Raw genomic sequence first — 25414 nt, forward strand, 5'->3', positions numbered from 1 at the left:
CCCCTGTTGTCCCTCTGCTTTTCACTCAAATGCCTCTTTTCTCTAGCAGGATTCCACAAACACTTTAGGAGAGCAAATAATCCAAAGGCTCATTACTGCACATAAATCCCTCAGCCTCATGGGTTTCCATCTCTGGAGCCACTGTGAAAATGGACACATCAATACAGCCTTCTGCAGAAAAGCTGACAATCTCGGAATGGTGTCATGCTGCAATAACTGAAATCTCCTGCCAGGCTGGTGATGGTGCTTTCTAATCAACTTTGCAATGAATATTTCTTAAATCATGTTAATCCACCATTTAAGCAGAGATATCAGTTCCAGACAATGAATCACCATACCTGGAGGGGAATATACCTGCCGTTTCTCCAGAGAGGAGGCGATTAACAGCACGCGTGCTGTCAGATGAGCTAGCAGCACTGGCATTTATCACCCCAGAGCTCCTTTCCTGCAATGAAGAAAACCTCTGCTCCCTGCTTCTAGGGGAGCAATCAGCTTTTATTTATGTAGTGGTTGTGGAAAACAGCTCTTAAAGGAAAACTGCACCTGTTTTGCTCTCTGGGGCAGGTTTTGCTCTAATTTACATGGATGCGTTTCCTGTTAGAGTCTGCTAAACGGTGACATCTCAAGAGGAAATGAAAGCCCTAAAATGTGAGTCCGTAGGATGCAGTACACAGCTTGTAGACTCATAGAACAAAACTAAATATTGATGAGGAAGCTGAACTGTCTTTCTTATGAGCACTTTTATGTTCTCATCTCCCCTAGCTCCTAGCGACCAGCTGCTATGGGAACTGCTAGCATTCTACCTCAAAGAGACTGCAGTCCAACTAGGAAGTCTTGTTCTGAACAAATCAGGTGATTCTGTCACTTTGGGTGAGGGAAGAACTATGCATTGGTGAATTTTTCTGTTAATGCACATGCTAAGCTCCATGAACACTCACTGAAAAGTAACTGTTCTTTTGATGAATAAGCTGTGGTAGCTTGAAGACGAGAGGGTAATTTCTTGAGCTAAGTATTTACCCTTCTACATACATGCAGCCAGAACCTGAGGTGGTTTTCCATTTGCTGGCTTGGGTATTAAAAGCAGTTCTCAAAGGTACCAACCACAGCAGTTTTCAAGTGACCTCTGCAACCACGGTGAGCTTCTGTGCTGCCACTGCTGTGTCCCACTCACATGTGGCCCAGCCAGCCTGGATGCTGCAGCTCCAGAAACAGTGAAGCATAGAGACAGCTCTCTGAGAAGGGATTTCAGCAGGCCCTTGACTGCTTCTCCAGCTCACAGCAGGGTTGACTTCCAAGTTAGGTGATATTGTTTATGGCCTTATCAGCTGATGTCTCCAGGGGTGGAGATGCTCCAGTCTCTCCAGGCATCTGCTCCTCAGCTAAACCACCTTGAAGACCTTTCTTACTCCAGCCTTGTGTTAATTTTCCTTGCTGCTGCTTGTGCAGAGTCAATAGGACTCTGCCTGTCTGCTCCCATTCAAGAAGAGTCTGGCTCCACCTTCTCTGTAACTGCCTTTGGATAGTAGGAGGCTACAATTTGGTCTCTTCCTGGTAGATGAGCAGATATGCTCTTTCAGCCTCTTCTCTCACACTATGTACTCCAGCTCCCTGACCACCTGGCTGGGTTTCTGTTGGACTTGCTGCATTCTCAGTGCCCCTCTTACACTGGACAGCCCAAAAGTGGACCCAGTACTGCAGATACGGTCTCAAAAGCACTGCACAAAGGGGAAGGATCACCTGCCTTCACCCACTGGCTATGCTGCAGCTCATGCTGCCCAAGATGCTGCCGGTTTGCTGTACTGCAAAGACACATTGTTGGCTCTTGTTCAGTTTGCTGTCCACGAGGACATCGAGTGCCTTTCCTTCAAAAACACATCTACAGTCTATAGGAATACACTCAGGATTGCTGCCAGGGAATGTGTCCCTGAGAATGTGCTGCACTCATTCCCTTGAATTTTGTGTCTCTTTAGGCTATCTCAGTTTGGCCTTCCAAAAATGAAATAACCTTCTCCTTCCCATACTTTTGCTAGAACTCTTTAGTTCTTTGGCTTTAGGCTTTAGTTTAATGAAAACCGGGCCCCTACGTCTCCTGAATATATGGATAACTCTTACTTCCTCAAGCAGTCCTGAAGGAAACGAAATGCCAAGTGGGAGAACTGATGTGAATTTAAGCGAGAGCCCAGTGTAAATGCCAACAGGTATTGGTCTGAGAGTATCCACTCCTTTTGCTGCTACAGAAAGAATGACACACAGCTCTGATAACTTGTCTCCTGGTGAGTCCTGCCAGGCTGTGCCTGGATCCAGGGAGATTGCTGCATTTCCTGATGGTTTGAGGAGGAAAACAGATAACGTAAAAATGTGGGAGGTGCAAACAAATCCTGTTCTCTAATAAGCATAACTTTAACAGGAATCTGTCAGCTGACACAGATTGACATCGTGGATGGCTAATAGATGTATATATTTATCTCCCCATGGTATGATGTCTGCATGAAACTATTACACCCAAGTCTGATTTCTTGCTTTTGGCCTTGAACTTGATTTCAACTCAGTTACGTTTACTTAAGGCGTGGCAAAAGCTGCCCTATAAAGGAGAACATGGGTAGTGCCAGCCTGTCTGTCACTGTTGGTGTTGGCTGGAGAGTTACACCGGAGGCGTTGCAGGTAAAACATCCCTTTGCCGTTTTACTTAGTACAAGATGAAGCAGGTGAAATACATGTAATGGTGCTGGCAAAGCACCACAGACACACTGAGAATGATTTTGCTTGGAGAGAGAGGATAAATTAGAGTCCCTGTCCTTAATGTTACCTGGAGGGAAAGAAAAGATGAATTTGCTGTCCTAGAAAGAGCCTCATAGTAAAACGGTAAGTTGTCAGAAGTAATTGAATCAAGTGGGAGTGGAGATCCTAAGATGAGGAGGTCTCTATAGTTACTGTAGGCTGCTGTTAAATGAGGTAGAAAAAAGGTATCTGGAACTGTCCTATGCTATGTATGCAAAATGAGGAGAAAATTGACTTAATAAATAGCCAGGAGGGAGTATTTCTTAGGCTTTTTGGAGCAGAAGGTTGTGCAAGATGCTACTGGAGAAGTAGTCTCCTGGAGGATTGCCAGATGCCTGGCTTTGGTTTTGATTTTCTGTGCTCTCAAGGCTTTCACACATTGTAGGTACAAGGAGATGTTGTCCATCTGAGGTCTGGGGTGTCCAAGTTCAGGTCATTTTGCTGTTGGTGTTTTTAATCTGAATGCAAGGAGAGCTCCCAAACTCACACTTCCCTTCACTGTAAGACAGTTCTGGAGCTGACTCCCTGAAGCTTTTACAGTGCTCCAAATATGCGAATGGCAGTGTCTTAGAGGGGAATAGTACTTGTAGTATGTATTGAATATTATGGGGGTGAGATGAAACGTACATAGATAGTTTGGAGCGTTTGAGGGGAAACAGGAAAAGAAGGGCTGCTGGATTTTGGGCTTTCCTGGTGTTCTTTGTATTGTTTGAGAAAATCCAGCTGCTCTTCCTAAGGTACAGAAAGCCAGCTGAGCCATCACAGAATGGAAATGTTTTGGGAAATCAGTGGAAAGGAGAGGGCTCACTGTGAAGCAGACACATGTTTTCTAATTGCCTATTTTTACTTTTTTACTCAGTGAAAAATATCAGGAGCCATTGAAGGAAATTATGTCTGTACTCTGACATAAATCTTTATGCAAAGTGTAATTAGCTGTCAGTAGCATTTGCCACCATTGAGTACCTGATTATAATAGTGGCTTGACATCTTTCATGAATGAATGCTGGAGGGAAACGAGAGACACCCTTTGCTGCTGGTTTTTAAGCTGTTTAATGCAGGAAATGGTGGGTGCTTGTGGCTCCCAGGTTTAGTTTCTGCAGGGTTTACCAACCTTTTTGTTCTGACATCCTCAGGGACTCCCCTTTCTTTCCCATCCCTTCCAACTGTCACACCTGATCTCTTTTTATCCTCTCTGTAACTTTCCCACTGTTCTCCTTCCCTTCCCCACCCTCACAGTTCGACCCTCTGAGACAGCCAGCAAGAAGACGGATCTCTCCCTGCTGAGAAGGAAGAGGAATCAAAAAAAAGCAGCAGATGCAAATTGGGGTGTGATTTCACCTTTCTCAGTTTCAGGTAAATAAATGTTTTGGAGGCGATGCCGGGACTAAGTAAATGTTTAATCCCTTGTGAATAATGATTTCCGTCCTTAGCTGAGAGGCAGTCTCTTGTTTTTCTCCAGAATTTGTGTAACATGTGACATTTGTGCACAAAATATGTGTACACAGGGGGTTGGAACTAGATGATCTTTAAAGTCCCTGCCAACCCAAACTATTCTATGTCTGACACCAACTTTTGCAAGTGTTTGAAATCCTCTCTCCTCCAACATCTTGTAGCAAGGACCAGTCCAAGGGCAATGCCTCTGAGACCTATTGCATTATGACTTTGTCCCTTTAAAGTCTTTCTGTCTCAGAGTTCAGTAACGGTAAGAAGCTCCCCCTGCCAGGTAGGCAATATTCTGCTCTAAAAGCTGTTGCTGATGCACCCATGAAGGTTAACCAGGAGAGGATGCTTCCCCCTCCAATCGAGGTGGCTGGCAGAGCGTGCTGGTGCAGGCAGGGCAATGCCGGCTAGGTATGGCTGCCTGCACAGTGGCAGGGATGCATATATTGCTCATGTATCTGTGCATGTGTGCCCCAGACACAATGCTGATAAAGTTATCCCTGCCAGGGAGAAGTAGTTAAGTGTATTCTTTTCTTCAGTCTGGATGCTAATTTATTCCGGATATGTTAAACAACGCAATTAAACACACACACACACACACACACATGCACGCTAAAAACTCTTGTTCTCTGTCAGAAGAGAGGAAACGTGTGTCAGACCCAGCCTTCAAGCTCTGTTAGTTTTAATTTGAGTTTTGGAATTACTAATCAGTTTTGCTGGAACACTGTTGCAAGAAATAGATCTTAGCATGCATGGGGCCTGGGCACAGTTTCAAATGAGTATTTGTTAAGAAGAAGCCATTCCCTTGTCGTGTTATGGTACATTACATGAGATTTATTTCCATTGTATTAAAAAATGCAAGCCCAAGGGGAATGTTCTCTTCTTATTGGCCGAGGGAGGTTTCTGAATTCTATCTGATTTATTTGTGGGGCTTTTAATTACAACAATGAGATGCAAAACTCCTTATTTTTTCTATGTTGTTGTTTAATGCCAAGAGGCCAAGTGACTTGAAGGATAGAGAAAGGGGATTACACTAAGGCAAAACATGGAGGGGGGGGGGGGCTGTATCACACCTTCAGTGTGTTTTTCATGTGTGTGAACGATTCTCAACACGAATCTGAGGCTTTGCTCTTGCTGGAGCCATCTGCTCTCTCTGCTGCACCAGGAACATCTTGGACCTACAGATGAGTTTGGTAGGAAAGAGCCTTTCATCTACCAAAAATAGAAATAAATAAATAAATAAATAAATAAATAGAAGAAAAGGGGGAGGGGGGGTGAAGCTGTGACATCCTGTGACTTAGAAGTGGAATTAAGTGACTTCAGGCTAGAAATTAACACAGTGAAGTTAGTTAATTAAATGTAGGAGTGGCTTGCCCAGGGCATGTGGTGGATCTTCTAGTGCTAATTTATGAGAAGATACATCTTAAGTGGAAGCTGTGGGCAGGAACTGCTGGTCCTATATCAGCACTGTAGGGAGTCTAGTGGGTTGTCTGTGTAAGCTGGTTGGAAGCCACTCCCAATGCGCATGGGGTCTTTGGAGCAGATCCCAAGGGAAGGTAAGTCTCTGCCTTCTTAACATCTCAGAGAGAGTGACCATCAAGCCCTTACTAATGGAAATGAAATCAAGCAACTCAAAAATGCCATGTTCACAGGCATAATACGTGACGAGAAGAGCCCTGGGTACATCACAGCATCCTTCCTGCTTGCACACCTCCATCTTCCCCTATGTCTGCAGCTCCTGCTCCATCCCTCATTTTCACTTGTGTTGCAGATGTACCTCAATGCTAACACAGCAGCTTGCTAACAGCTTTGCTCTCTGTCTTTAGGGTAGACTCAAAATTGAATTTGTAGCAGTGACAGCACTGGTTTAAGATAAACCAGTTGGGATTTGACAACGACTCTTTCCCCATGCATTTCTAGCTAATAAGGATTTTGTCACTGTGACTGCCCTCAGCTTCGCAAGCATAAAACTCTCGGGGGCAGGGGAAGATGTTTGCTTTCCCATACATTCCTAAGGCACCATTTTTGATCAGGAAACTAATAGCAGTCCATGCCTCCTCTTCACAGGATAGGGGCACAATGTTTGCCCCTGGCTCTGGTCTGACGTCGGAGCGGGGCTGGCAAACAACAGGGACAATGGGAAGCCTCCAGAACCTGAAGAAATTTAATAACCAGGACTTCAACCGCCTGCGAGCCTCGTGTTTGAGCCAAGGAGTGCTTTTTGAGGATGCCACCTTCCCTGCTCATGTCAGCTCCATCGGTCCTAACCTGCTCCCAGAGGATAAGCTGCGTCAAATACAATGGAAGAGGCCAACGGTGAGTTATGCCATTTTGGGTGTTCCGTAGCCCTGCTGCTGAATGGGAGCACTGATAGCCGGGGGCTAAAGGCCTTCATCTTAGGGATGGAGATCTGTGCTAACCAAGGAAGTTGGTTGCCCCAAGGAGACCACTGGGAGCACACCACTGGAGGATTCTTGCTGTGGCATGTGTGGAGGAAAGATAACCTCTGTAACATTAATGATTTCATTGGGTGTGTTTTTATAGGAAGCTTGTTTCCAACAATGAACCTGACTGGAACTAGCGCTCCCATTTTGATCTGCTTCTAGGGCACTTTGTGCAAACCTGGAAAGCTGTCTAATTCTACTAAAGATCTCCAATTTCTGTAATCCAAGCCACTGACTCAGCAATACCTATTTAAAGTAATTGGGACAAGGCATGAGATGAAGTGTGTTTATCTGCTGATTCGCAGTTGCAGTTTAGTAGGCAGTTGTCATTATCTGGCATACGGATGTTTAAACTGGAAGGTGAAATCACATACTCAGCTCTTTTTTCCTAAGACCTGCTTTAGGGAATCTTTCCGTGATCAGACTGTTCTATATAGCACTGCTATGTACCATTTGCTGCTAATGGAGCTACTGGGTTTGCCATGTGCTGCTGGGTTTTGCTGAGCACAGCACTGATGCCTGGGGCCTCTGGCTTCCCTGGGCTGGAGCAAACCAGTCCCTCTTCCTGAAGGAAACCCCCAGGATAGAGAGAGTAACTGTGAGAGACAGGACAAGACAACTAGTCTTGCAAGTAGGGCAATGAGGGTACATTGAAGCCTGGCGATGTGGTGGCCACGGCATAGCAGCATTAGAAGCTGCTACCAGCATGGACATTGAAAGCCATGGGCTCCAGAAGGGAAACAGGCTAGCACAGGGAGCCTGCAGAGCTTGTAAATGTGGATGCCTGAATGGAAAGGTGGGAAGCCCCCGCCTTGTTGTAAATGGAATGTGATGTGGTGAAGCAGTAGATGGAGAAGAAGCTGCAACCTGGACACCAACAGAGCTGTGGATGAGTGTTGTGGTAAGAGGGACAGGACCTGAGGCTTGAGCTTCTCACTACCTGCTGCTGCAGCAGGGTCTGAAAGTATCAGAGAAGTTATGTGTGCAAAGGTAAAGACACTTCCCACCTCTGTTGGTGCGTTATCATGTGGCTTGTAAAGTGAGCTGATTCAGTATGGGAGTCTCTGAAGGGAGAGGTGAGTCAGGAGCACCAGGACAACATCTGAAATGCCACCTCTAACTCTGCAGTAGTTGCAGCTGCCCATCAGATGGAGACTGTTCCAGGCTGTGTTTTGGTCCCCAGGCCCTCAGTCTATGTCCATTGAAATGTGTGCAACTGCTAACAGAGATTTTGCATGGGGTACTTCAAACATTACTAGAAGTGGGGCTGGAGGTACCAGATCCAGTAGGAGCTCTGCAATTAACTGTTCTTTTGACTCACCCACAGTTTTGAGGAATGGAAGGGAAGTTCTATTTTAAACTGAACAAATTACTTTGTATAGCTGGGCTTTTTCCAAAGCCAAACCAAAGGGAAATTCTATTTAAATATTGAGGTGCTCCTTTTGAAATGTTCAGAACAAATGGACTTTTGTGCTTTGCCTTCACACAAGCAGTTGAGTGGAACAGAGGAAGTCATGGAATGATCTACTGTTATTGAATACACAGTTTTGATCAATTAAGGTTTAGGCTAAAGATTTCACTCTGATTCTGACCATAATCCATGGTACTATACAAATGCAAAAAGAAATTGAATTAGGATGATCCAGACAATGTGAATTGTAGTGGTGCTGAATGTGGAATGCTTTACCTTTGCTAACGTTGCTTATATTTTTGAATGTGGTATGTGCCAGTATCTGAAGGGGGCCTACAGGGATGCTATAGAGAGACTTTTCATCAGGGACTGTAGTGATAGGACAAGGGGTAACAGGTTCAAGCTTAAACAGGGGAGATTTAGGTTAGATATAAGGAAGAAGTTCTTCCCTGTGAGGGTGCTGAGGCGCTGGCACAGGGTGCCCAGAGAAGCTGTGGCTGCCCCATCCCTGGCAGTGTTCAAGGCCAGGTTGGATGAGGCTTGGAGCTGGTTTAGTGGAAGGTGTCCCTGCCCATGACAAGGGGGTGGAAATAATGATCTTCGGGTCCTTTTCAGCCCAAACCATTCTATGATTCTATGTGTGAGAGGAGATAACCATGTACTCAACCAGGCCCTGCATCAGGGATAGCCCACTGCTGCGCTCGAAACGGTAACTATTACAAATGTTAAGGATAGTTTCTTATCTTCAGTGCTTATGCTTTAAAAAAAGACTAAAATGGGCAGAGGGTGAAGCTGCTGAAGGTCTTTCTGGAGTCGTCAAGGTCACAGGCCACTGCTCCTGCACTGCTCACCCTTTGTTTCTTCAGGAAACTCCCTTATGGAGGGAGGGATTGCTGCGCAAAAGTCCATCCCCTGCTTATCACAGACTGTGACGTCTGGGGGGGCAACCAGAAGAGAGGGAAAAGCTACAAGGTAGACAGGCCAGTATCGACATGAGAGAAAACACTGAGTGCCTCTGATACAATTTGTAGGAGTGTGTGTGGTGAAAGGACTGAAGTAGCCAACGTGGGTTTCCTCTGCATCATCACAGTCTGTTCGCAGCATCAGGGCATGGAGTTCTTGGGTATTTATCTCATATCTGGTGTCAGGGGAAGTGAAGAATAGCGTCTAAGAGAAGTTCACCCATCTGTGGCCTTGGGTAGAAGCCGCAGAAAGAGGTTACTTTAGTTTGAGCTTGAGCAAGGGATATATCCTGTTTTCTTAGCAGAGGCTCAGAACCGTGCTGCTGCACTTAGCATCTAAAAAACATTTTGGGAAATGACACATTTTGGGCCAGTGCTTGTTTGCTGGAAAAAGTGATTTGTCGTTTGATTCAGTAATTTTGCAAAAGGGCTTCCTCGCACTTTTTCCTCCCTTCCTCTGTCCCTTCCTAAAGCAAATGTAACCTCCTGTCAGGAACCAAGTGATTCTGCACTGCTTCTGGTGATTATTTGTTTATTGGCATTTTATTTAATTCCCAGAAAATACCATCAGCATGAAGGAATTTTGAACCCAGGAACCGACTAAGCCAAAATGGATCCTTTTAAAAAGAAATAATCATTTAGAAGTCAAAATCTTTCCAGACAGATAAACTGAGCTGGAGCTCCTACTGCATCAGCCTTGGCCTGTCTAGCTGGAGGGGAGAAAAAGACAGGTTTGGTTCAGGCAAGAAACCAGACAATGGTTTGTAGTTAACCTAAAAACTTAGTTCTTGTATTAAAGAAAAAGGGGTGGGAGTGAGAAATATGGATTGTCACATGAGTGCTTTAATAAAGCAAGTTACGGGAAATGAGTGGCGATGAGGGATAGTGCTACTTGCAAGTCTGTCAACTTGGGGCCATTCCCTGGCATGAGCCAAAGCTGCTTGCCAGCTGTTCCTGATGGAGTTCACAGCTCCAGTGCTTCCCAGGAGCCACATGGCCCTTGGATCCTGCTCAGTATTTCTCCTTGATGGAAATCAAAATCAATTCACCTTATTTTGAGGGTGTGCGTGCAATCAGTGTAATTGAACAGCGTTTCCAGGCTGCCATTGTGTCAGCCCTCGCCTACTCGGCTGATTGCATCTGACCTCAACTTCAGAGTTCATATCTTTCAGCCGGGGAAACTGCAGTACATCTCCATTTATTACCTCTATCTTTCTGCACAGGCTTTAAATCAGGAGGGTTTATTTGCATAGTATCTCCTGGATCTATTGATTTTTGGGGAGGGCTTGTTACATGTGTGTGTTGGGGATGCACGGATCCCAGATCAAGGGAAAAGCAGCGTTCTGATGGTCTTGCCTGCCTCCCTCTTTCTCAGGCTGGGGACTCAGCTAGCAGGATTGTATGGTTGTGGTGTGGTGACCATAGGGGAACAGTTGGTAACACCCAGCTTGTACTGTATGGTCTAAGTGGGAGGTTTCAAGACCTGTAAGGAAACCACCTCTCAAAGGCTTGGGGTAGACGGGTCTATCTCCCTTGTTTACCTCCGTTGTATTTACCTCCTGTGTTTGCAGTTGTCATTGTTTTTTAGCGTTGAGCCACACAAAGCAAACCAGCTGCAGGTAAAAATCCGAGCTGGTTTCTGTTCCTGCTGGTTGCTGGATACCAGTCTGTCCCCCCAACAGGACTTTGCTCTTACATGTGTGGGCCTGACGACCTCCATCTTCCATTGTGAAAGCGAGCTGGGGCAGAGCAGAGGTTTTTAAGCAACCAAGGCATTTGTATTGACCACAGGTAGTTAGGAATTGAGCTATTCTGCTGTAAAGCAGGGAGCTGAGCTCTGGTGGTGCAAGCAAAACCCTTGAGATTAGCCCAGTTCTTCCTGTCTAAGAGAATGTCAAAGAAAAATGCAATATGAGTTTACAAAAGTAAACAGATTAGGCAGATTCCCAATTCCCAAAAGGCCTAATAAAAACTAAACTGTGGATAAAGCCTTCAACCTGGGAAGTCCTTTAGCTTCCAAGTGGTGAGAGTGGGAGAATGTATACAGGAGGAGCATTAGTTTCAGCTTGCTTGGTTATTTCTCTCCTTCTCCAAGCTGTTGGAGACAAGTCATTGCAACAGGCAGACCTTTCGTGTGTGCCAGCACAGTTTATCCTTTGTTCTTCCCTCCTTTGTTATTCCAACCGCCTTATTTCTGTGTTAGTTACCCTGTGGAGTTTCCTGTGGTTGTGGGACATAGGTAATGGTGTGCCTGAGGCCTCCTCGGTGAACTGGTGGTCAGGTTCCCTCAGCCCAGGGAACTGCAATACTGTGCTGCTTCTTATTCCAGAGCAACACTATTTCAGGCACATCAGTGATGCTGAATTAAGATTTGTCCAGCTGAGAACAGAGTTTGGCTTTCAATTAATCACAGCCTTTTTGTTTCTCTTAACTGGTGTGTGTTAAACAGGGAACACTGCATCTTACCATGGCAAGATGTGTCAGGAAGGTGGAGCGGGAGCAGGAGGGAGTGATGCAAGTGCAGCTGAAGGGAAAGATGTGGTGCTGTGGCAGGAACAAGAAGCCAGGCTGGGGTTTTACTGTAGGGTTAAGGTGAACTGATCAGGAGAGTGCTGTGCAAAGAGTCATCTCCTGCTTCTTAATCTCTGGAGCCTGCACTTGATCATGCTGGGCCAGTGGGGAGATCTGTGGGAAAGTGGCCACAGCCAGACCACCATACTGAGGAGCAGCCTGCAGCCAGACTGACTTATGCTGCCTATGAAATCCCACCTTGGGCTTCCAGTTTTCCACAGGAATGTTCGACTGTGTCCTTTGCATGTGGCCTACATCTACATTACTCACCTCTAGCTTCTGGGGACTTGTTCTTCCTTAAGAATTTCAAGCACTTATAAAAAGAACTTTACAGGCAAATGCATGTACAGTGCACTGTCCTTCCACCTCTCAAATTAATTCTCCATCTTGCCCTTTGGATAAACAGGACTTCTGTGGTAAGACTATTCCCTAGAGGATGAACTGGTTTGAACTTAACTTCTCTTTTATCCTGAATGCATAATGAAATCTTCAGTGGGCCAGGGAAAGCCAGCGATGATAGCTTTGTCCTGGGGGGATGAGTTTAAGCAGCGTTTGACTTGCAGACCATACGGTTGCCTTCACTGCTGGACTCATGGGAGCTCTGAGGATTAACCACATGTCTCCTTGAGCTTCCTCTTCTTTTACCCCTCCAGCTAAAACTGAGAAGTCTCAGGGAAGATGCGGCAAAGCCTCATCATAATTTCACAGTGAAACAGGCAGCTGCTTCTGGACAGATTTATAATTAAATCTGTGGTTTCTCTATTTGTTGTGCAATTTGAGCACTAGCAAATAGTGAGGCATACTGTTAGGGTGGTGAGGCACTGGAGTGGTTGCCCAGGGAGGTTGTGAATGCTCCATCCCTGGCAGTGTTCAAGGCCAGGTTGGACGAAGCCTTGGGTGACATGGTTTAGTGTGAGGTGTCCCTGTCCATAGCAGGGGGGATGGAACTTGATGATCTTAAGGTCCTTTACAACCCTAACTATTCTAGGATTCTATGTTTTGTGTAGTGGCAACTATGTGCTTAGCTGTGTTTTGCACTAGTAGATGATGGTCTCTGGTGTTTTATGACTTTGAAGGAAGGGGAGCTAACTGGAGGCTTCCTTTCCTCCTGGTTGAGAAGGCCCACATTTCCAAAGCACTGCACCCAGCACAATTATGTCGTCTCTGAACTCTTTCAGAAACCCTCTGTGTTTAGTTCAGGCTCTCTCCACACAGCATCCTTCAAGGGAACAGCCATTCCACCACTGACTGCAAGGGTCGTGCTCTTCCAGAGCTCTTCTGAGTACCTGGTCTTGCGATACCCCACTGCTGCCCCCTCCTGCCTTATCTGCAGCTTCTGCTTCTGAATCTGTAGGAATACACCCCGCCTGGAAACAAAGCTTAATGTATTGTGGTTGAGGATTATAGCAACAGTGTCTGCCTTCAGCTTTTGTCCCCTGTGATAGCCACGATCATCTGTATGCACAGCCAAGGCATGCTGGATAGGGCTGACTTCAGATCATGTCTTCTTTTTTTTAGACAAAATTACTGGTTTTTCTCGGCAAGGAGCCTGCTTAGTGACTTAACCCATCCCTGTTTGTTTACTGGGGAGTTAAAAGTCTTGATGGGCAATAGGATATCTGGTGAGACATCTAATGGGCTGACTTTTTAGCTGGTTTCTGTAACAGCGCACTTAAGAACTTTATTGTCCCAGCAGAGAGCAAAGCATCAGCCCTTTCCTTGGGAATCTGGGTAAGAGAAGCAGCTGTCTTCCCATCAGTTTCAGGCTGATGTTTCTATATGGTGGTTGCCCCTATGGCTGCTCTACATTGTAGCACATTCATCAGAGCCCAGCCACCCTCCCTGGGGCAACTAAGACTTCAACAGCCTCAAGAATGATGAGGGAACAAAAATACCCATTCCTTTATGCTGTTGTTAAATCTCTTGCCACAGATCCCTGCAGTCCCGGGATAGGTGTGATTGGCTACACAAAAGCATCTGTCAAAGAAGATGCCTGCCCAGGCTGCTTTCCCCGGTGTCAGCAGTGCTGCGGGAGCATGATGTGTCCACCAGCCTGGAGCAGCAACGTTGTGTTATATCTTCACCTGACAGGGAAACTTCTTGGAGGGGTTTGATCACCGTGGAGCTGTTTCAGAAACCTGACAGTGTTTGCTAATGCTGAGCTCATGCAACCGTGCGAGTCACGTTGTGCGCTGGTCTCATTTTTGTGCAGCATGTCAAATCGATTTGGGGGAAGAAATGCCAGGGCCTGCTTAAGGACGAGCTGCTGTATTATTTTTCTTACTCAGATGTTTTGGGTTGTTTTTTTTTTTCTCCCTTTTATCTCTTCATTTTCTTAGGTGTGTGATGACTTTTCTATTTAAGGCTGATAGCTCTTCCAAAACAGCTTTACCCAGTTGGGGTGTGCCAAGGGTATCACAGGAGATGCTTGGGCCATTCCTACCTGAGCAGTCAGATATCCCAGACCAATAGCAGACACAGATGGGAGGGAGAAGAGTTCATATTTCTGTGTGCTAACCAGGCTCTGGAGTGTTTCCCCTTCACTGCCCAAGCCAGACTTAAGGAATGCAAGGAAAATTCTCCCAGAACTAAAAATGTCAGCCAGGCCTATGGGATTTTGCAGCCAGAGGTTAGGCTCTTTTTCTATAGCTTCCTCACCAGTGATGAAGAGCAGCCCCAGCTGATCTCTGTTAGTCCTGCATAGAAACAAAAAAGGCTCAGAGAATAAAACATTCCTAGACCCACTGCTGAGCTGAAGTACAGATCCTGCTCTGCACTGCTTGCAAACCTCTGTTTCCACACAGGGAGCCCCTCTCTCCCTCAGGAAAGAGCATGATTTTATAGCCAGGCTTAGAGCCCTCTTTGAAAGGTGCTGTTAGCATCAGAGAAACCCAAATGAAAGCTCAGCACACACCCAGCTACAAGCCCCCATCCCTAGGATTAGCTGAGCAGACGGAAGAAGAGATGCCTGAGTATCTCTTCTGGTTCTGTTGGTGACAGGCAAAAAACATCAGGGTTCAAGAGGAACAGATGTGGAAAAGGTAAGCAAGCAAGGGACTCCAAGGGGCAGTAACACACTGCTGGCACAGGAGGGTACTCATGCTGCTCTTTGCATTTTCCTTCCTCCAGGAGCTGCAGAGACATCCTCATTTGATCATAGATGGAGTTAGCAGATTTGATATCATGCAAGGAGAAATAGGTAAGGTCATATTCCTGTTTCGGAAAAGACTGGCACAAAGCAACAACCTGTGATTGTTTTGCTATGTTCTGAGCGCTTGGTGGGAAGACCGTGGTAGCTGCAGGAAACAATTATCGCAGGTCAATCCAGACTCACACAAGTCCACACACAATTCATTGCAGATACTTAACAGGATTCCCAAATCCATCAGCTCTAATCCCTGTTACTTATTTATGACACTTACCCTCTATGTATATAAGGACAAGGTGCAACTGAGATTGGGCAGATGCTTCAAGTACAAGGGTCATAGTTCTGGGATAAGTAGGCACAGCTCCAACACGTGCCTGCACCCCTATCGGTTCCATCCTTTTCTCCCGGCCCATAACCACGTTTGTCTTTGGGAGCAGCTCTGCTCCCATACAGAAATGTCCTTCCATTTTTCACCCCACTGAGAGATTTGAAGATTTCCTAAACAGTATTCTAGATTGCAGACCTCCACATGACCACAAAAGATAGGAGAATGAAAGTAGAAGAGAATGGCTGGGTGGCATCAGGGACATTGTGGGCGAATACTGCATTCAGTGCTTTGGGGGCTGGAAAGGAGATGCAAGAACGTTGGTTTCTTTTAACAAACCAGCTTTTGGATGTCTCAGATGTTGAAGGGCACCCTCCCAAAGAGTTAGTTATGGTCCACAGTGGTAACTGACTGAACGCAGTGCATTCTTATCTCCCTTGAGGTGACTGCTGGATGCTGGCTGCCCTGGGCTCCCTGACACTGCAGAAGCAGTTTCTGGGAAACGTTTTACCAAGGGATCAAGGATTCCAGAACGATTATGCTGGGATTTTTCATTTCCGGGTATGTATTCTCTGCTGTATTGGTACTGCTTGGGCTTGGCTGGTTGGATTATACAGGGATCCAAGCAGCAGTCCCAGATCTTGACAGCTTTGAATGCTGCGGTTCTTCAGTGCTGACTCCCAGGTCAGATATTTGCAGACAATCCCAAATTTTCCAGTGATTCCTTGTGCTCCAGGTGGTGCAATTACATGGCAGAGAACTGGAAAACCTTTTCTGAAAGTTATGACTCCAGAGATACTGATACCAGCTGTTCAGATACATTTGTGTACCTGTATGTTTTAGATGGCATTCTAGTGTCTGCTGTGATTTGGACAGTTTGTTGTAGCTGTCACCACACCTGTGTTGTTCACCTATTTGGATTCATTTTCTGTTTCCCCATATATTTCCTTGCCCTTTTAGCTCACGAAAATGGCTTGAAATTACAAATCCTTGGAGACAAGCCAGAGGAGGAGGCTTTTGACATTTTGAAAGGAGTTTTATTTCAGAGAGAGAAGCACTCTTGAAATTCTCTGACTGTCCCAGGGAGGTGACAGGGTAGTCACTGGCAGGCTTTGCTTTCTTGTATCTGAGTGGACCAAATATCTGTGGGGTTAGAAACACCCGCAGGACCATGAAGTTCCAGAAGCTAAACTGGATGGAGACAATGAGTAGATACTCAACCATTCACCATCCCCCTTTTTTCACAAGTTGTTGTGTTACATGTAGTTCAGTACCAAAGAGTTCTGGCACTGAGACTTCTCTGACTCCTGAGACCTCCCATGGAGCAGCACCAGGAGGATTATCTTGCAGGCAGCCTGAGTTCCTTTGCTCCTTGGTATACCAGATGTTTATGTATTGGCCTATTTCCAGCATGCAGAGGTGCACTGTATGAGATAAACCCACTAAAGGGACAACAGTCTGCTTCAAACACATTAAAAGGATGCAAGCTAGATTTTCTTTCATGAGAGCTTTGAAAAGATTAGTTAGGAGCAATCCTTAAATCTTAAGCAGTATAAATACCTTACAGTATTTGGAAATGTTTTCACTGTCATCTCATCTGCAAATCAATGCAACTCTTTCTGGCTTTTCTTGAGCAATAAACCCCTGAGAAAGCTACTCTGAATGGAAATGCTTCTCGGCAATACTTTCAATTATTCCATCAAAGATATTTTACTGCCATCCACAGGCTAAGCCACCAGTCCTCTGCTCAGTGAGGAATCACAGATGAGCCATATCATATGCTAATATAATAATTTGAGCTTATAACTGTTCACCTTTTTGGATCTGGAGCATGTTGCCTCTCGGGCTTCTTCCGTCTTCCTACACAACACTGGCTGTTCAGCTGCAAGAGTTAAAGGTGTTAAGCACTTCATCAGCTGTAGTAGAGATGAGTGATGTTTTTATCTAGGGAATAATTACACTGATGCTATATCACCAGGGATAAAGTTAGTCCTGTGTTTGTATAGGAATCACTTTCTCTGCCACAGAAGCTCTGATGCCTGTGAGGCAAGGTGTGCCACATGTTGTGACAGGGAGCAGCACCAGTTCCGCCTGGTTAGAAACCAAAGTATGCTGTAGGGACTATGTATGGCACAGTGCATCATCTCAAAACAGCAGGGACCTGCCCTGAGTGCTAATGTTCCTAATGAAATCTTTAAAGGACAGAAGTGGTCAAGATCTCTGTTTCAGGACACATCCAAAATGTGCCTTCTAACACCATGCAAAAGAGCGGTTGAAACAGTTGGGGTTTTCACCTTGCTCAGTTCCAGGACTGGATTTATCCAAAATCCTGGCAAAGGAAGAAAACAATGGGGTGAAGTAATAACACCGTATTGCCATCTTGCAACTCTCCCTTTGTTTTTCCTTCTCTTCTAAGCCCAGGAAAATGAAGTCCTGATTTAAAAGGCTCCCCACAAATGTGGAAGGGAAGAACTTCCCTCTTTGCAGCCTGCCTACACAGGAATTCTTTGTTTCATTTACTGTCATATTCCTAGCTGCAGTACTTTATATCCTGAGGGTATAAAGGAACTCTATGAAGCCAGACTCTTAAGCCTCAAACTGAAAGCATTGGACCTCTCTGAAGTCATATGCAGGACAATGGCTTCTCCTCTACCATTCTTGCACTCCCAGAGCATCCTAGGATTTTCCATGAGGTTTTTCATTCCCATTGCGGCTTTCCGTGTTTTTGTGAGCTCAGATGAGGCACTATCTGAAAGTCTGCAGCAGTCAGGGCAAAGCAGCTCTCTTTATTCAGGGAAGAAAAATATAGTGCTGTTTTCAGGAGGCCTCCAAGTTTCATTTCCCTACCAAAGATAGCCAAAGAACCTGGAGTTTAAAAAACATCACTCAGTGGCTTTGGACTGCATTAATCCCCATGGGCAGTTCCATATTGTTTTCTTTTTTCACCTGTTGTGCTTGCACATGGAGCACCATAAGGAAGTGTGGTGGGATGTCACACCTTTTCTCCATACAGACCTGTTGACTGGTGACAGTATGCTGGATGATGATAGGGCAGCTCCTTTTGGACTGTCCCTTCGTCTGTCTCTCTTTTGGGCCAAGGACAGGTGGTGGCAGGCTCTTCCTCAAACCCTATCCTGCCAAAACCAAGCAGAACCCTCCAATTACAGCTGGAGCTCAAGTTCAGAAGTCCAACTGTGCCACCTCCTGCCACAACTAATGTAGGAAGTGAGAGGCTGGGGTGAGGCAGGATGTGAGTAGGATCAACTGCTTTTTGCTTAGCAGACTATAAACTGCTTTGCTGCTGGGCACGTCTGGTCTTGTGCTTTTCTAACAGAACAGCTCCTTTTGAGGTTTTTCATTGACCAAAGCTGTTAAAATAAAATCATGTTGGACTAAATCTATTGCTGGCACATTTCCACTGGAGTCCTTAGCATTACTGCAAATAAGAGCTTGGCCTCTTATGATTGCAAATCATGCTAAGCTACATTAATCTGCTAATGACTTTAGAAATGGCTCCTTCAGTTCATCCCAAAACATCTTCTTCCCTATCTTCTCCCTTGAAAGGTTTCATCAGCTGGATCAGCTGGAGAAACACCTGCCCTGTCCACATGCTTGAGAGACCACCTGCATCCTCCTCATCCATCAAGGAGATGGATAACATCTCGAAACAGTCCTTAGTACACAGTCCCTGTCCATGACAGTACCTCAGAGTCTTAGCTGAAGCACAGAGGGAAGAAACACTAGAGACTGGATCTTGACAGAGGCTCTTCAGCCAAGTGCTGTGCTGCAGGGGAAAATTCAAGTGCAGCTAAGGAATAAGGCTCACTGAACCATCTGCATGATTGTTCTTTATCGTCTTGAATGCTTCCTATTGCCCAAGAATATTTGCATATTTCCCCTGTTTAATATTTCCTCCCACCATTTACAGGACTATTTATATTCCCAAATGACTTCCCTTGCCACTGGGAAATCCAGCCACTTGGGAGCTTGTTTAACAATTAGCCTGAAGCATTTCAGGAGAGAACTTGCAAATATCCATGTTTTAGATTAATTCCTGTGCTATTTCAGGAGGCTGTTGCTTGGCATGAGTGTTAGCTCTTGAAAGGGGCTCATTCGTACTCTTTCTTTTCTTAATTTCCAGTTCTGGCAATATGGAGACTGGGTGGATGTAGTGATAGATGACCGGCTGCCATTCCTAAATGGAAGATACCTGTCTGTACACCCTCGAACGTCAAATGAATTCTGGCCATCCTTGCTGGAAAAAGCATACGCCAAGTAAACATACCTGGTCTATTCTTCTGCCCAGTGCTGAATGCTCTCTACATGTGGTTTCACCCTTTGCTTTGCACAAAGCATACAGGGAAGTGTTCAGGCTAGCAGCTGTGATTGTTGTGCTGTGCTTATGCAAGGAACTGTGGATGCACGTGTACACAGAGCCAACATAACCTGGAGATGTTGGTCCCAGGCTAAAGACCTGAATACACCCAGTCCAACTCTGGGATGCTAATGCCTGGGAAGTAAAATGAACCGGGCAATGGCTGGTGACACAAAAGGGGCTGGGCATCTCCTCCTTCAAGCAGGCTTTGCCTGTTTTCCTTTCTGTATTTTCCTCTGTTCAAAACTGTGAACTCTAAGCTGGAATTGCCTCTGTTTAGAGTGACTAATCAGAGATCATGCAGACATTTGGAGCAGGGAATGAGAGGATGCATATCTGAAGAACATGTCCAGGCACAACACATGCGCTCCAGTGAGTGTCTGGTGAGCTCTCATTTCACACAGAGCATGCTGACTCTTGGTTGAGGTCCCCAAAGTACTGCAGGGTTAAAGATGATAATAAGGAGATAATCACCTTTTAAATCCTCTGAGGTGTAAAGAAATCAGAGTGTGGTCCCTTAGCACCTGTAACATTGCCCATTATTAAACATGCTGAAGAGACATTCATGTACTAGGGGTAGTATAAAGGGCTAGAACCCCTTGGTACACCTTACCCCAGTTCAGGCTGGTGTAACATTTGCAATGCAGTAAAGAGGAGCTGAGGAAGTGAGCTAATTGTTTTGGCAGATTTGGTCAGGAATAAGCAAGTGTCAAAGCAGCATCTGGGTGTCTCCGGAATAGGATACATTTTGCCCAGAGTTATCTCAGAAAAGTTGACTCAGGATTCAATATCAATTTCCTGCCTAAGATTTTAATTACAAAGCAAACCAAACCTCTATTAAATTAAAGTTGCAAGCGATGCTGTTTATGAGATTCCCATTTGAGAAGTTATTCCCCGGTGCCCATGACAAATTCTTTTCATCAGTGTAGGACAAGGACAACCCTTCAAAATACAATTAGCTGCAGACTTCATTTGATTACGTTCATTAAATACAGTGTGTATGGTGGGGTTTAACAGCATGCTCTACCTGCTCTAAGTACGGCATGTTCCAGCTTATTTGCTGTCTCAATAAAAAGCACACGATAAAAACAACAAGGACTGTGGTGGCAATATTAAATTATTATCCTATTATTGCACTCTAGCAGAGTGAATTCAGAAGAGTGCTGAAACCTCAGTTATGTCTTGCCTTGGGAGCATGGGCAAATACCTTCACCTCTCTCTTTTTCCTATTTTGCATTTGCAAAGGGATACTGGCCATTTTTGAAGAAACATGACAAAATATGACATAGAAACTAACAGTTCGGCTCTCTTTGATCTGAAACATCCATCTGAACTATTCAACCCGTGGCTCCCTTCTTGTTCAGAAGAAGGAAACTGGGTATTTCATGATGCGATGCAGCTCATATCCCTAAAATGTCTGCATTGGTATGAGATGCACCTTACTATTTTCCTCTGTCTGTAAACAGCTCCAGACAGCCGTGTCACATGTGGGTGAATGCATAGGAAAAAGTCCCTCATTAATTCCACAGTGTGTGTTGTGCCTGGCTGTGTATTTCAATCATGTTTCCTTTCATTAACTGGTCCCAGTGTCTACATGACCCATGCTCACCACCTTGATGTGCATGTCCATTTTGGAAGTCATCACTGTGCACCGTATATTAAAACAGAGTGTGAGGACTAACTTCTTGTGGTCTGGTTTGTTTCAGGTTGCAGGGTTCCTACCAGCACTTGCATGGAGGCTACCCTTCTGATGCATTAGTAGACTTCACAGGTGGAGTCCAAGTACAGTTTTCCTTGAAGGATCCTCCTCCTGATCTGCATGAGATACTGAAGGCAGCTGACAAATCTCATTGTCTGATGGGGTGTAGCACCTCAGGCCAGGTGAGTCAAAGGGCCAGTAGCATTCATTTCCTGGCTTACTATGTGTACATAAAGGCTGCTCCTTTTACTGAAAAAGGAAGTCCAGAATCACTCTGTGCAATAGTTACAGTCTATGGATGCCTGAAGAGATCTTGGCATGGTTATGTAGTAAAGAATATAAAGGCTTTTGGTAGATGTGTTTGGTAGATTTGGAATTTGGTAGATGCAATTTGGTAGATTGCTCTGTCAGAGTGGGGTCTGTGGCTTCTCTTCTGGCTAATTCCACTGCAATACAGTGATCTTCTTGCAGCAGGACTGATTTTGACCTCCTAGCTTTGTGACTGGTTCTAGCAAAGCCAAAATGCAGCTCTCTTCTGTGAGAGGATGCTGTTATTGCCTTGTGATTTGCAGGCTACAGGTGTTACTGCTGGGAAGCTGCAAAAAGTTTTGTGATGCTCAGCAAGTGTCTTGCTAAAAGGTTGCCAGGGCTTCCCTTTACAGCGTGTAAGGGAAGACTGCAAAGTGTGATATATGGCGCATGTAGTGCCTGCCTGCTTCATCGGGACGTGAAGCTTGTCTTCCAAACAAGCCAAGGATTAGCCCCTCAGCACAGGTGGCTGATACTGGGCTATGGGTGGCAGAGAAATCCTGACAGGGACCCAATCCAGGTTATTCTGCAGGTCCATTGAAGAACTTGGAAATATGTGAGGACCTGTAGTGTTGTTAAGTTTACTGAGCTGCTTATGGCTGCAGTGGGAACAACAGTCGTGTTCCTCTGGAGCCAGAGTATCTGAGATGATGCTTTAGTCAAAAGTAAGTCTTGTGTTTTTCTGCCATGCCAAGTGACAGTTGTGGGAGTTGATGGCCATACATCCACAGCGTGGCAGAGAGCTAAAAGCTGTGCTTTCTCCCTTCTGCAGCTGATGAGGAATATAGAACTGAAGAACGGGATTGTACAGGGTCATGCCTACACTGTCACTGGAGCTGAGAAGGTAAGATCAAGTACTTGTTCTCCTATTGGTGATCTACACATTGCTGCTCTGTTCAGAGCAATTTTAATTAGCTTCACACTGAGGAGGGGTCGTTGAAAGCACATATCTCAGATTCCAGTAGATGGAAGGATTCTGGCTCAATAGGAATAGGGAGAAAATCTATTTTTCCTAACGCAACTTTAATTCACTTTTGGTTTAGGACACTTCATCAGCAAATACAGCATTTCCGGGGATTTGCATTCCATGCTGACTCCTAAAAAATTCACTTTTCCTTTTCAAATGGGAATAGAATCACTGGCTGAAACTGTGGAATTTGTCATATAATGCAGATCTACGTTTGTTCAGCTCAATCACACGCTGCCAAAAATCACTGTGTGGAAAGTAAATAACTCACTGGTTCAGGAACAGCATTTCTCCATCTTTTAAAGCTGTTTTACTCATGCAGAACTTCTCCTGGCTGGGTATAAATATTGCTGATCTGAAAACAGGACCCATTTATCACACAGATCAAAAGAAATGAGAGATCTTTTTACAGCCAGAAGTCAGAACATGGCCTACCCCATTAAGCTGTAGTGCACACCGGGAGAGTTAACAGTGAGCATGGCCAAGAAGGAAACCAAACAGTGGCTATGCTCTCAAGCAAGATATCTAAAACACATTTTGATTTCAGAACTTAAAGTACTTTGGAAAGGGGACTTTGTTTTACCTAAGTTATTTTCTCCCTTCTTCCCATGATTTTCTGTATAAGCTTGGTTTTGGTTCATAGCCCCGCATGCCATGGCATGCTGTGTGCCGTCATCAGTCAGCGTGCTTCTTGTTGGAGGACTTGTAGCCAAGAGGCTCCAAAATGGAAGGATGAGGGTTGCTGGGCTACAGAGAAAGCCCCAGCTGGTTCTCCCCAACACAGGGGTGGAAGGATCCTGAATGCTATTGGAGAGGAAGCAGGCTGTTTCAGCATGGTGCTGCTCATGATGCATGCAGAGAGGAGAAACAGTCTTTGCCCTTTGCCAAGGCATCCATGGGAGTGTCCTGTGTAGGATGACTTGAGGCTGGCCACGGGCTAGACCTTTTCTTGGGAAGAGACTGCCATGGCATTTGTTTCCAACACTGTCTGTGTGCATAAGGAGAGTTGGAAACAAAAGGTTTGCTTCTCCTTTCCACTTTGACTGGTGAAAGTGAGTTGCTTCTGGTTTAAACCAGTAACAGCAAGACGAGAAAAGCACTGGAACCGCAGCTGTTGGAAGCCACAGTGCTGTAGATATAGAGCCGCAGATTCTGTTTATCATCATCTCTTCATGCTCACTGTTGACATTCACTCCAGGCAGTCTGGTGATCTCATTCCCCAAAGTTTCTGCCTTTGCTGACTCACAGCATTAGATGTGCAGAATTAGGCACTGGAATTTCCCAAGGCCGCTGAAGTCATGCAGCGTGGCAGGAATGCTGCCGCTTCCCTGTGTGTCAGCTGTCTTCAGGAAAGCAAATTGGGTGCAGTTTTCTCCCACATGTCATTCCTTTATGCTGTAGCAAAAGGCACTGATTTTTAACTGCAGTCAAATGAGATCAGAAGTCAAACCAGGTCTCAGGTATGGAAGAAGATCCTTTTCATTATCCACCTCATCACTGAATATCACAACTGTGAAAAGCTGCGACTGAGTTTATTTTTCTTTCTTTATAGATACGCTACAAGAATAGCTGGATACATATCATCAGGATCTGGAATCCATGGGGCTATGGGGAGTGGAAGGGGGCTTGGAGTGATAGGTATGGTCTTAAAGTTTTAATCTCATAAGAAGGGTGACTTTTTATAGGCTTATTTTAGAAGACCTCTGCATTTCACCCATTGTAATGAAAAGGACATTTCTAAATCAGTTCATTGTAAGTGTTCTTTCCATCTGCTAAGCGACTGCCCACAGAAATCCAATGTGGGAAAAACTAATGCAGCATTGATTTTATGTGCTCATCACTAGGCCTAGCTCAGGTATCCCTTTTTGTCTATGTGTACATTTTTCCCAGTGGATAAATCCAGGTAAGTCATGGATGAGAGTTGTTATTACCTGGAGTAAGCTCTGGCCACTTCCTTAGGCACTGTCTGGCTGCTTCTATTGAATTCTACTGCAGCAATCATGCATCTTCCTTCTTGCCCCTTCTTCCCCTTCCTATGAGTCTGAATGTGGGAAAGGATGGTTAGAAGAGTCAATGAGAGTAGGGCAGTATTTTTATGCAGTATTGAACACACAGAGGGGAAAAGGGTTATTGGTTATTGCAAATATTAGATATTAGTTTTCCTGGTGGAATTGCATCAGTGGTTGTCTGACTAGAGAGATGTTCATGTGTCACTCTCATGTGATTTAATAGCATCCTGCTTCTCCCTGTTGCTAGGATCAGTTTTCTCTGCTGAGAAGAGTCAGGCTAGCGTGTTGTGTCTGGATGGGGTGCGGGTGGTGCAGACATGTTTAGGGCTGGGATAATAGCTATGCTCAGACAGAATCCTCCCATTCTTTGGAAGGGTGAGCTGTAATCCTAACAGTAATTGAAATGTCAGCAAAGCACGTTCACAGGTAAACTGCATAAATCAATAAATTATTGATTCGTGCTTTTTTTATTTATCTTAAACTCAGCAGAAAGTACAATTATCTCTTAATTATAAACATGCTGCTTGGAAACAACTCATTTGACTGGCTAATGTGCCTTCTACGCGTCAATGTAATATCAGCACTTCACAGCACTTTGCCTTGATACCTACTTCCAGCATATGGATAGGTGACTGGGGCTTGGAAGGCAGAGTCAGGGTTCCTCATCCTAGGGCAGGCAACTCAAGCACCGCAGAGGTGCAGAGCTGTTTGCTGGCTTTGGGTATGAAGGTATCAAGTGCAGTCCCATTTGTGATGCGCAGTTTGCTCACCCCTCCTCATCCCTCGTGACTTGAGGGGCTGGTTAGAGGAACGGGCTGGCCAGAGAGATGGAGAGTTGTGCCTCACATCTGCTTGTTGATTTTTTTCCTGTTCACAGCTCTCCTCAGTGGGACCATGTGGAGTCAAAAGACAGAGAAGCCCTCCTCAGAAACAAGGATGATGGAGAGTTTTGGTATGTCCTTATTGCTCCTTCTCT

General features: G+C 45.2%; 1 protein-coding gene across 7 annotated transcripts in view; it reads left to right on the forward strand.

Annotated features, from left to right (window-relative positions):
• LOC133210814 (calpain-13-like) overlaps positions 1-25414 on the forward strand; it is a 68957-nt gene that overhangs the window by 17795 nt on the left and 25748 nt on the right. For 5 of the 7 annotated variants that reach the window (XM_061350533.1, XM_061350534.1, XM_061350531.1 and 2 more), the window contains exons 2-9: positions 6286-6534; positions 14736-14805; positions 15522-15640; positions 19221-19354; positions 21161-21335; positions 22235-22306; positions 23982-24067; positions 25316-25390. In XM_061350533.1, the coding sequence (XP_061206517.1) occupies positions 6286-6534; positions 14736-14805; positions 15522-15640; positions 19221-19354; positions 21161-21335; positions 22235-22306; positions 23982-24067; positions 25316-25390 (980 nt within the window). Of the gene's footprint in view, positions 1-809; positions 871-3895; positions 4132-6285; positions 6535-14735; positions 14806-15521; positions 15641-19220; positions 19355-21160; positions 21336-22234; positions 22307-23981; positions 24068-25315; positions 25391-25414 lie in introns of those variants that run through there. The other 2 variants (XM_061350536.1, XM_061350535.1) reach the window with 2 other exon arrangements.

This window comes from Neopsephotus bourkii, unplaced genomic scaffold (assembly GCF_033783945.1).
Source record: "Neopsephotus bourkii isolate Nb327-2 ecotype Australia unplaced genomic scaffold, CSIRO-AGI_Nbou_v1 NB_518, whole genome shotgun sequence".
Taxonomy (NCBI): domain Eukaryota; kingdom Metazoa; phylum Chordata; class Aves; order Psittaciformes; family Psittacidae; genus Neopsephotus; species Neopsephotus bourkii.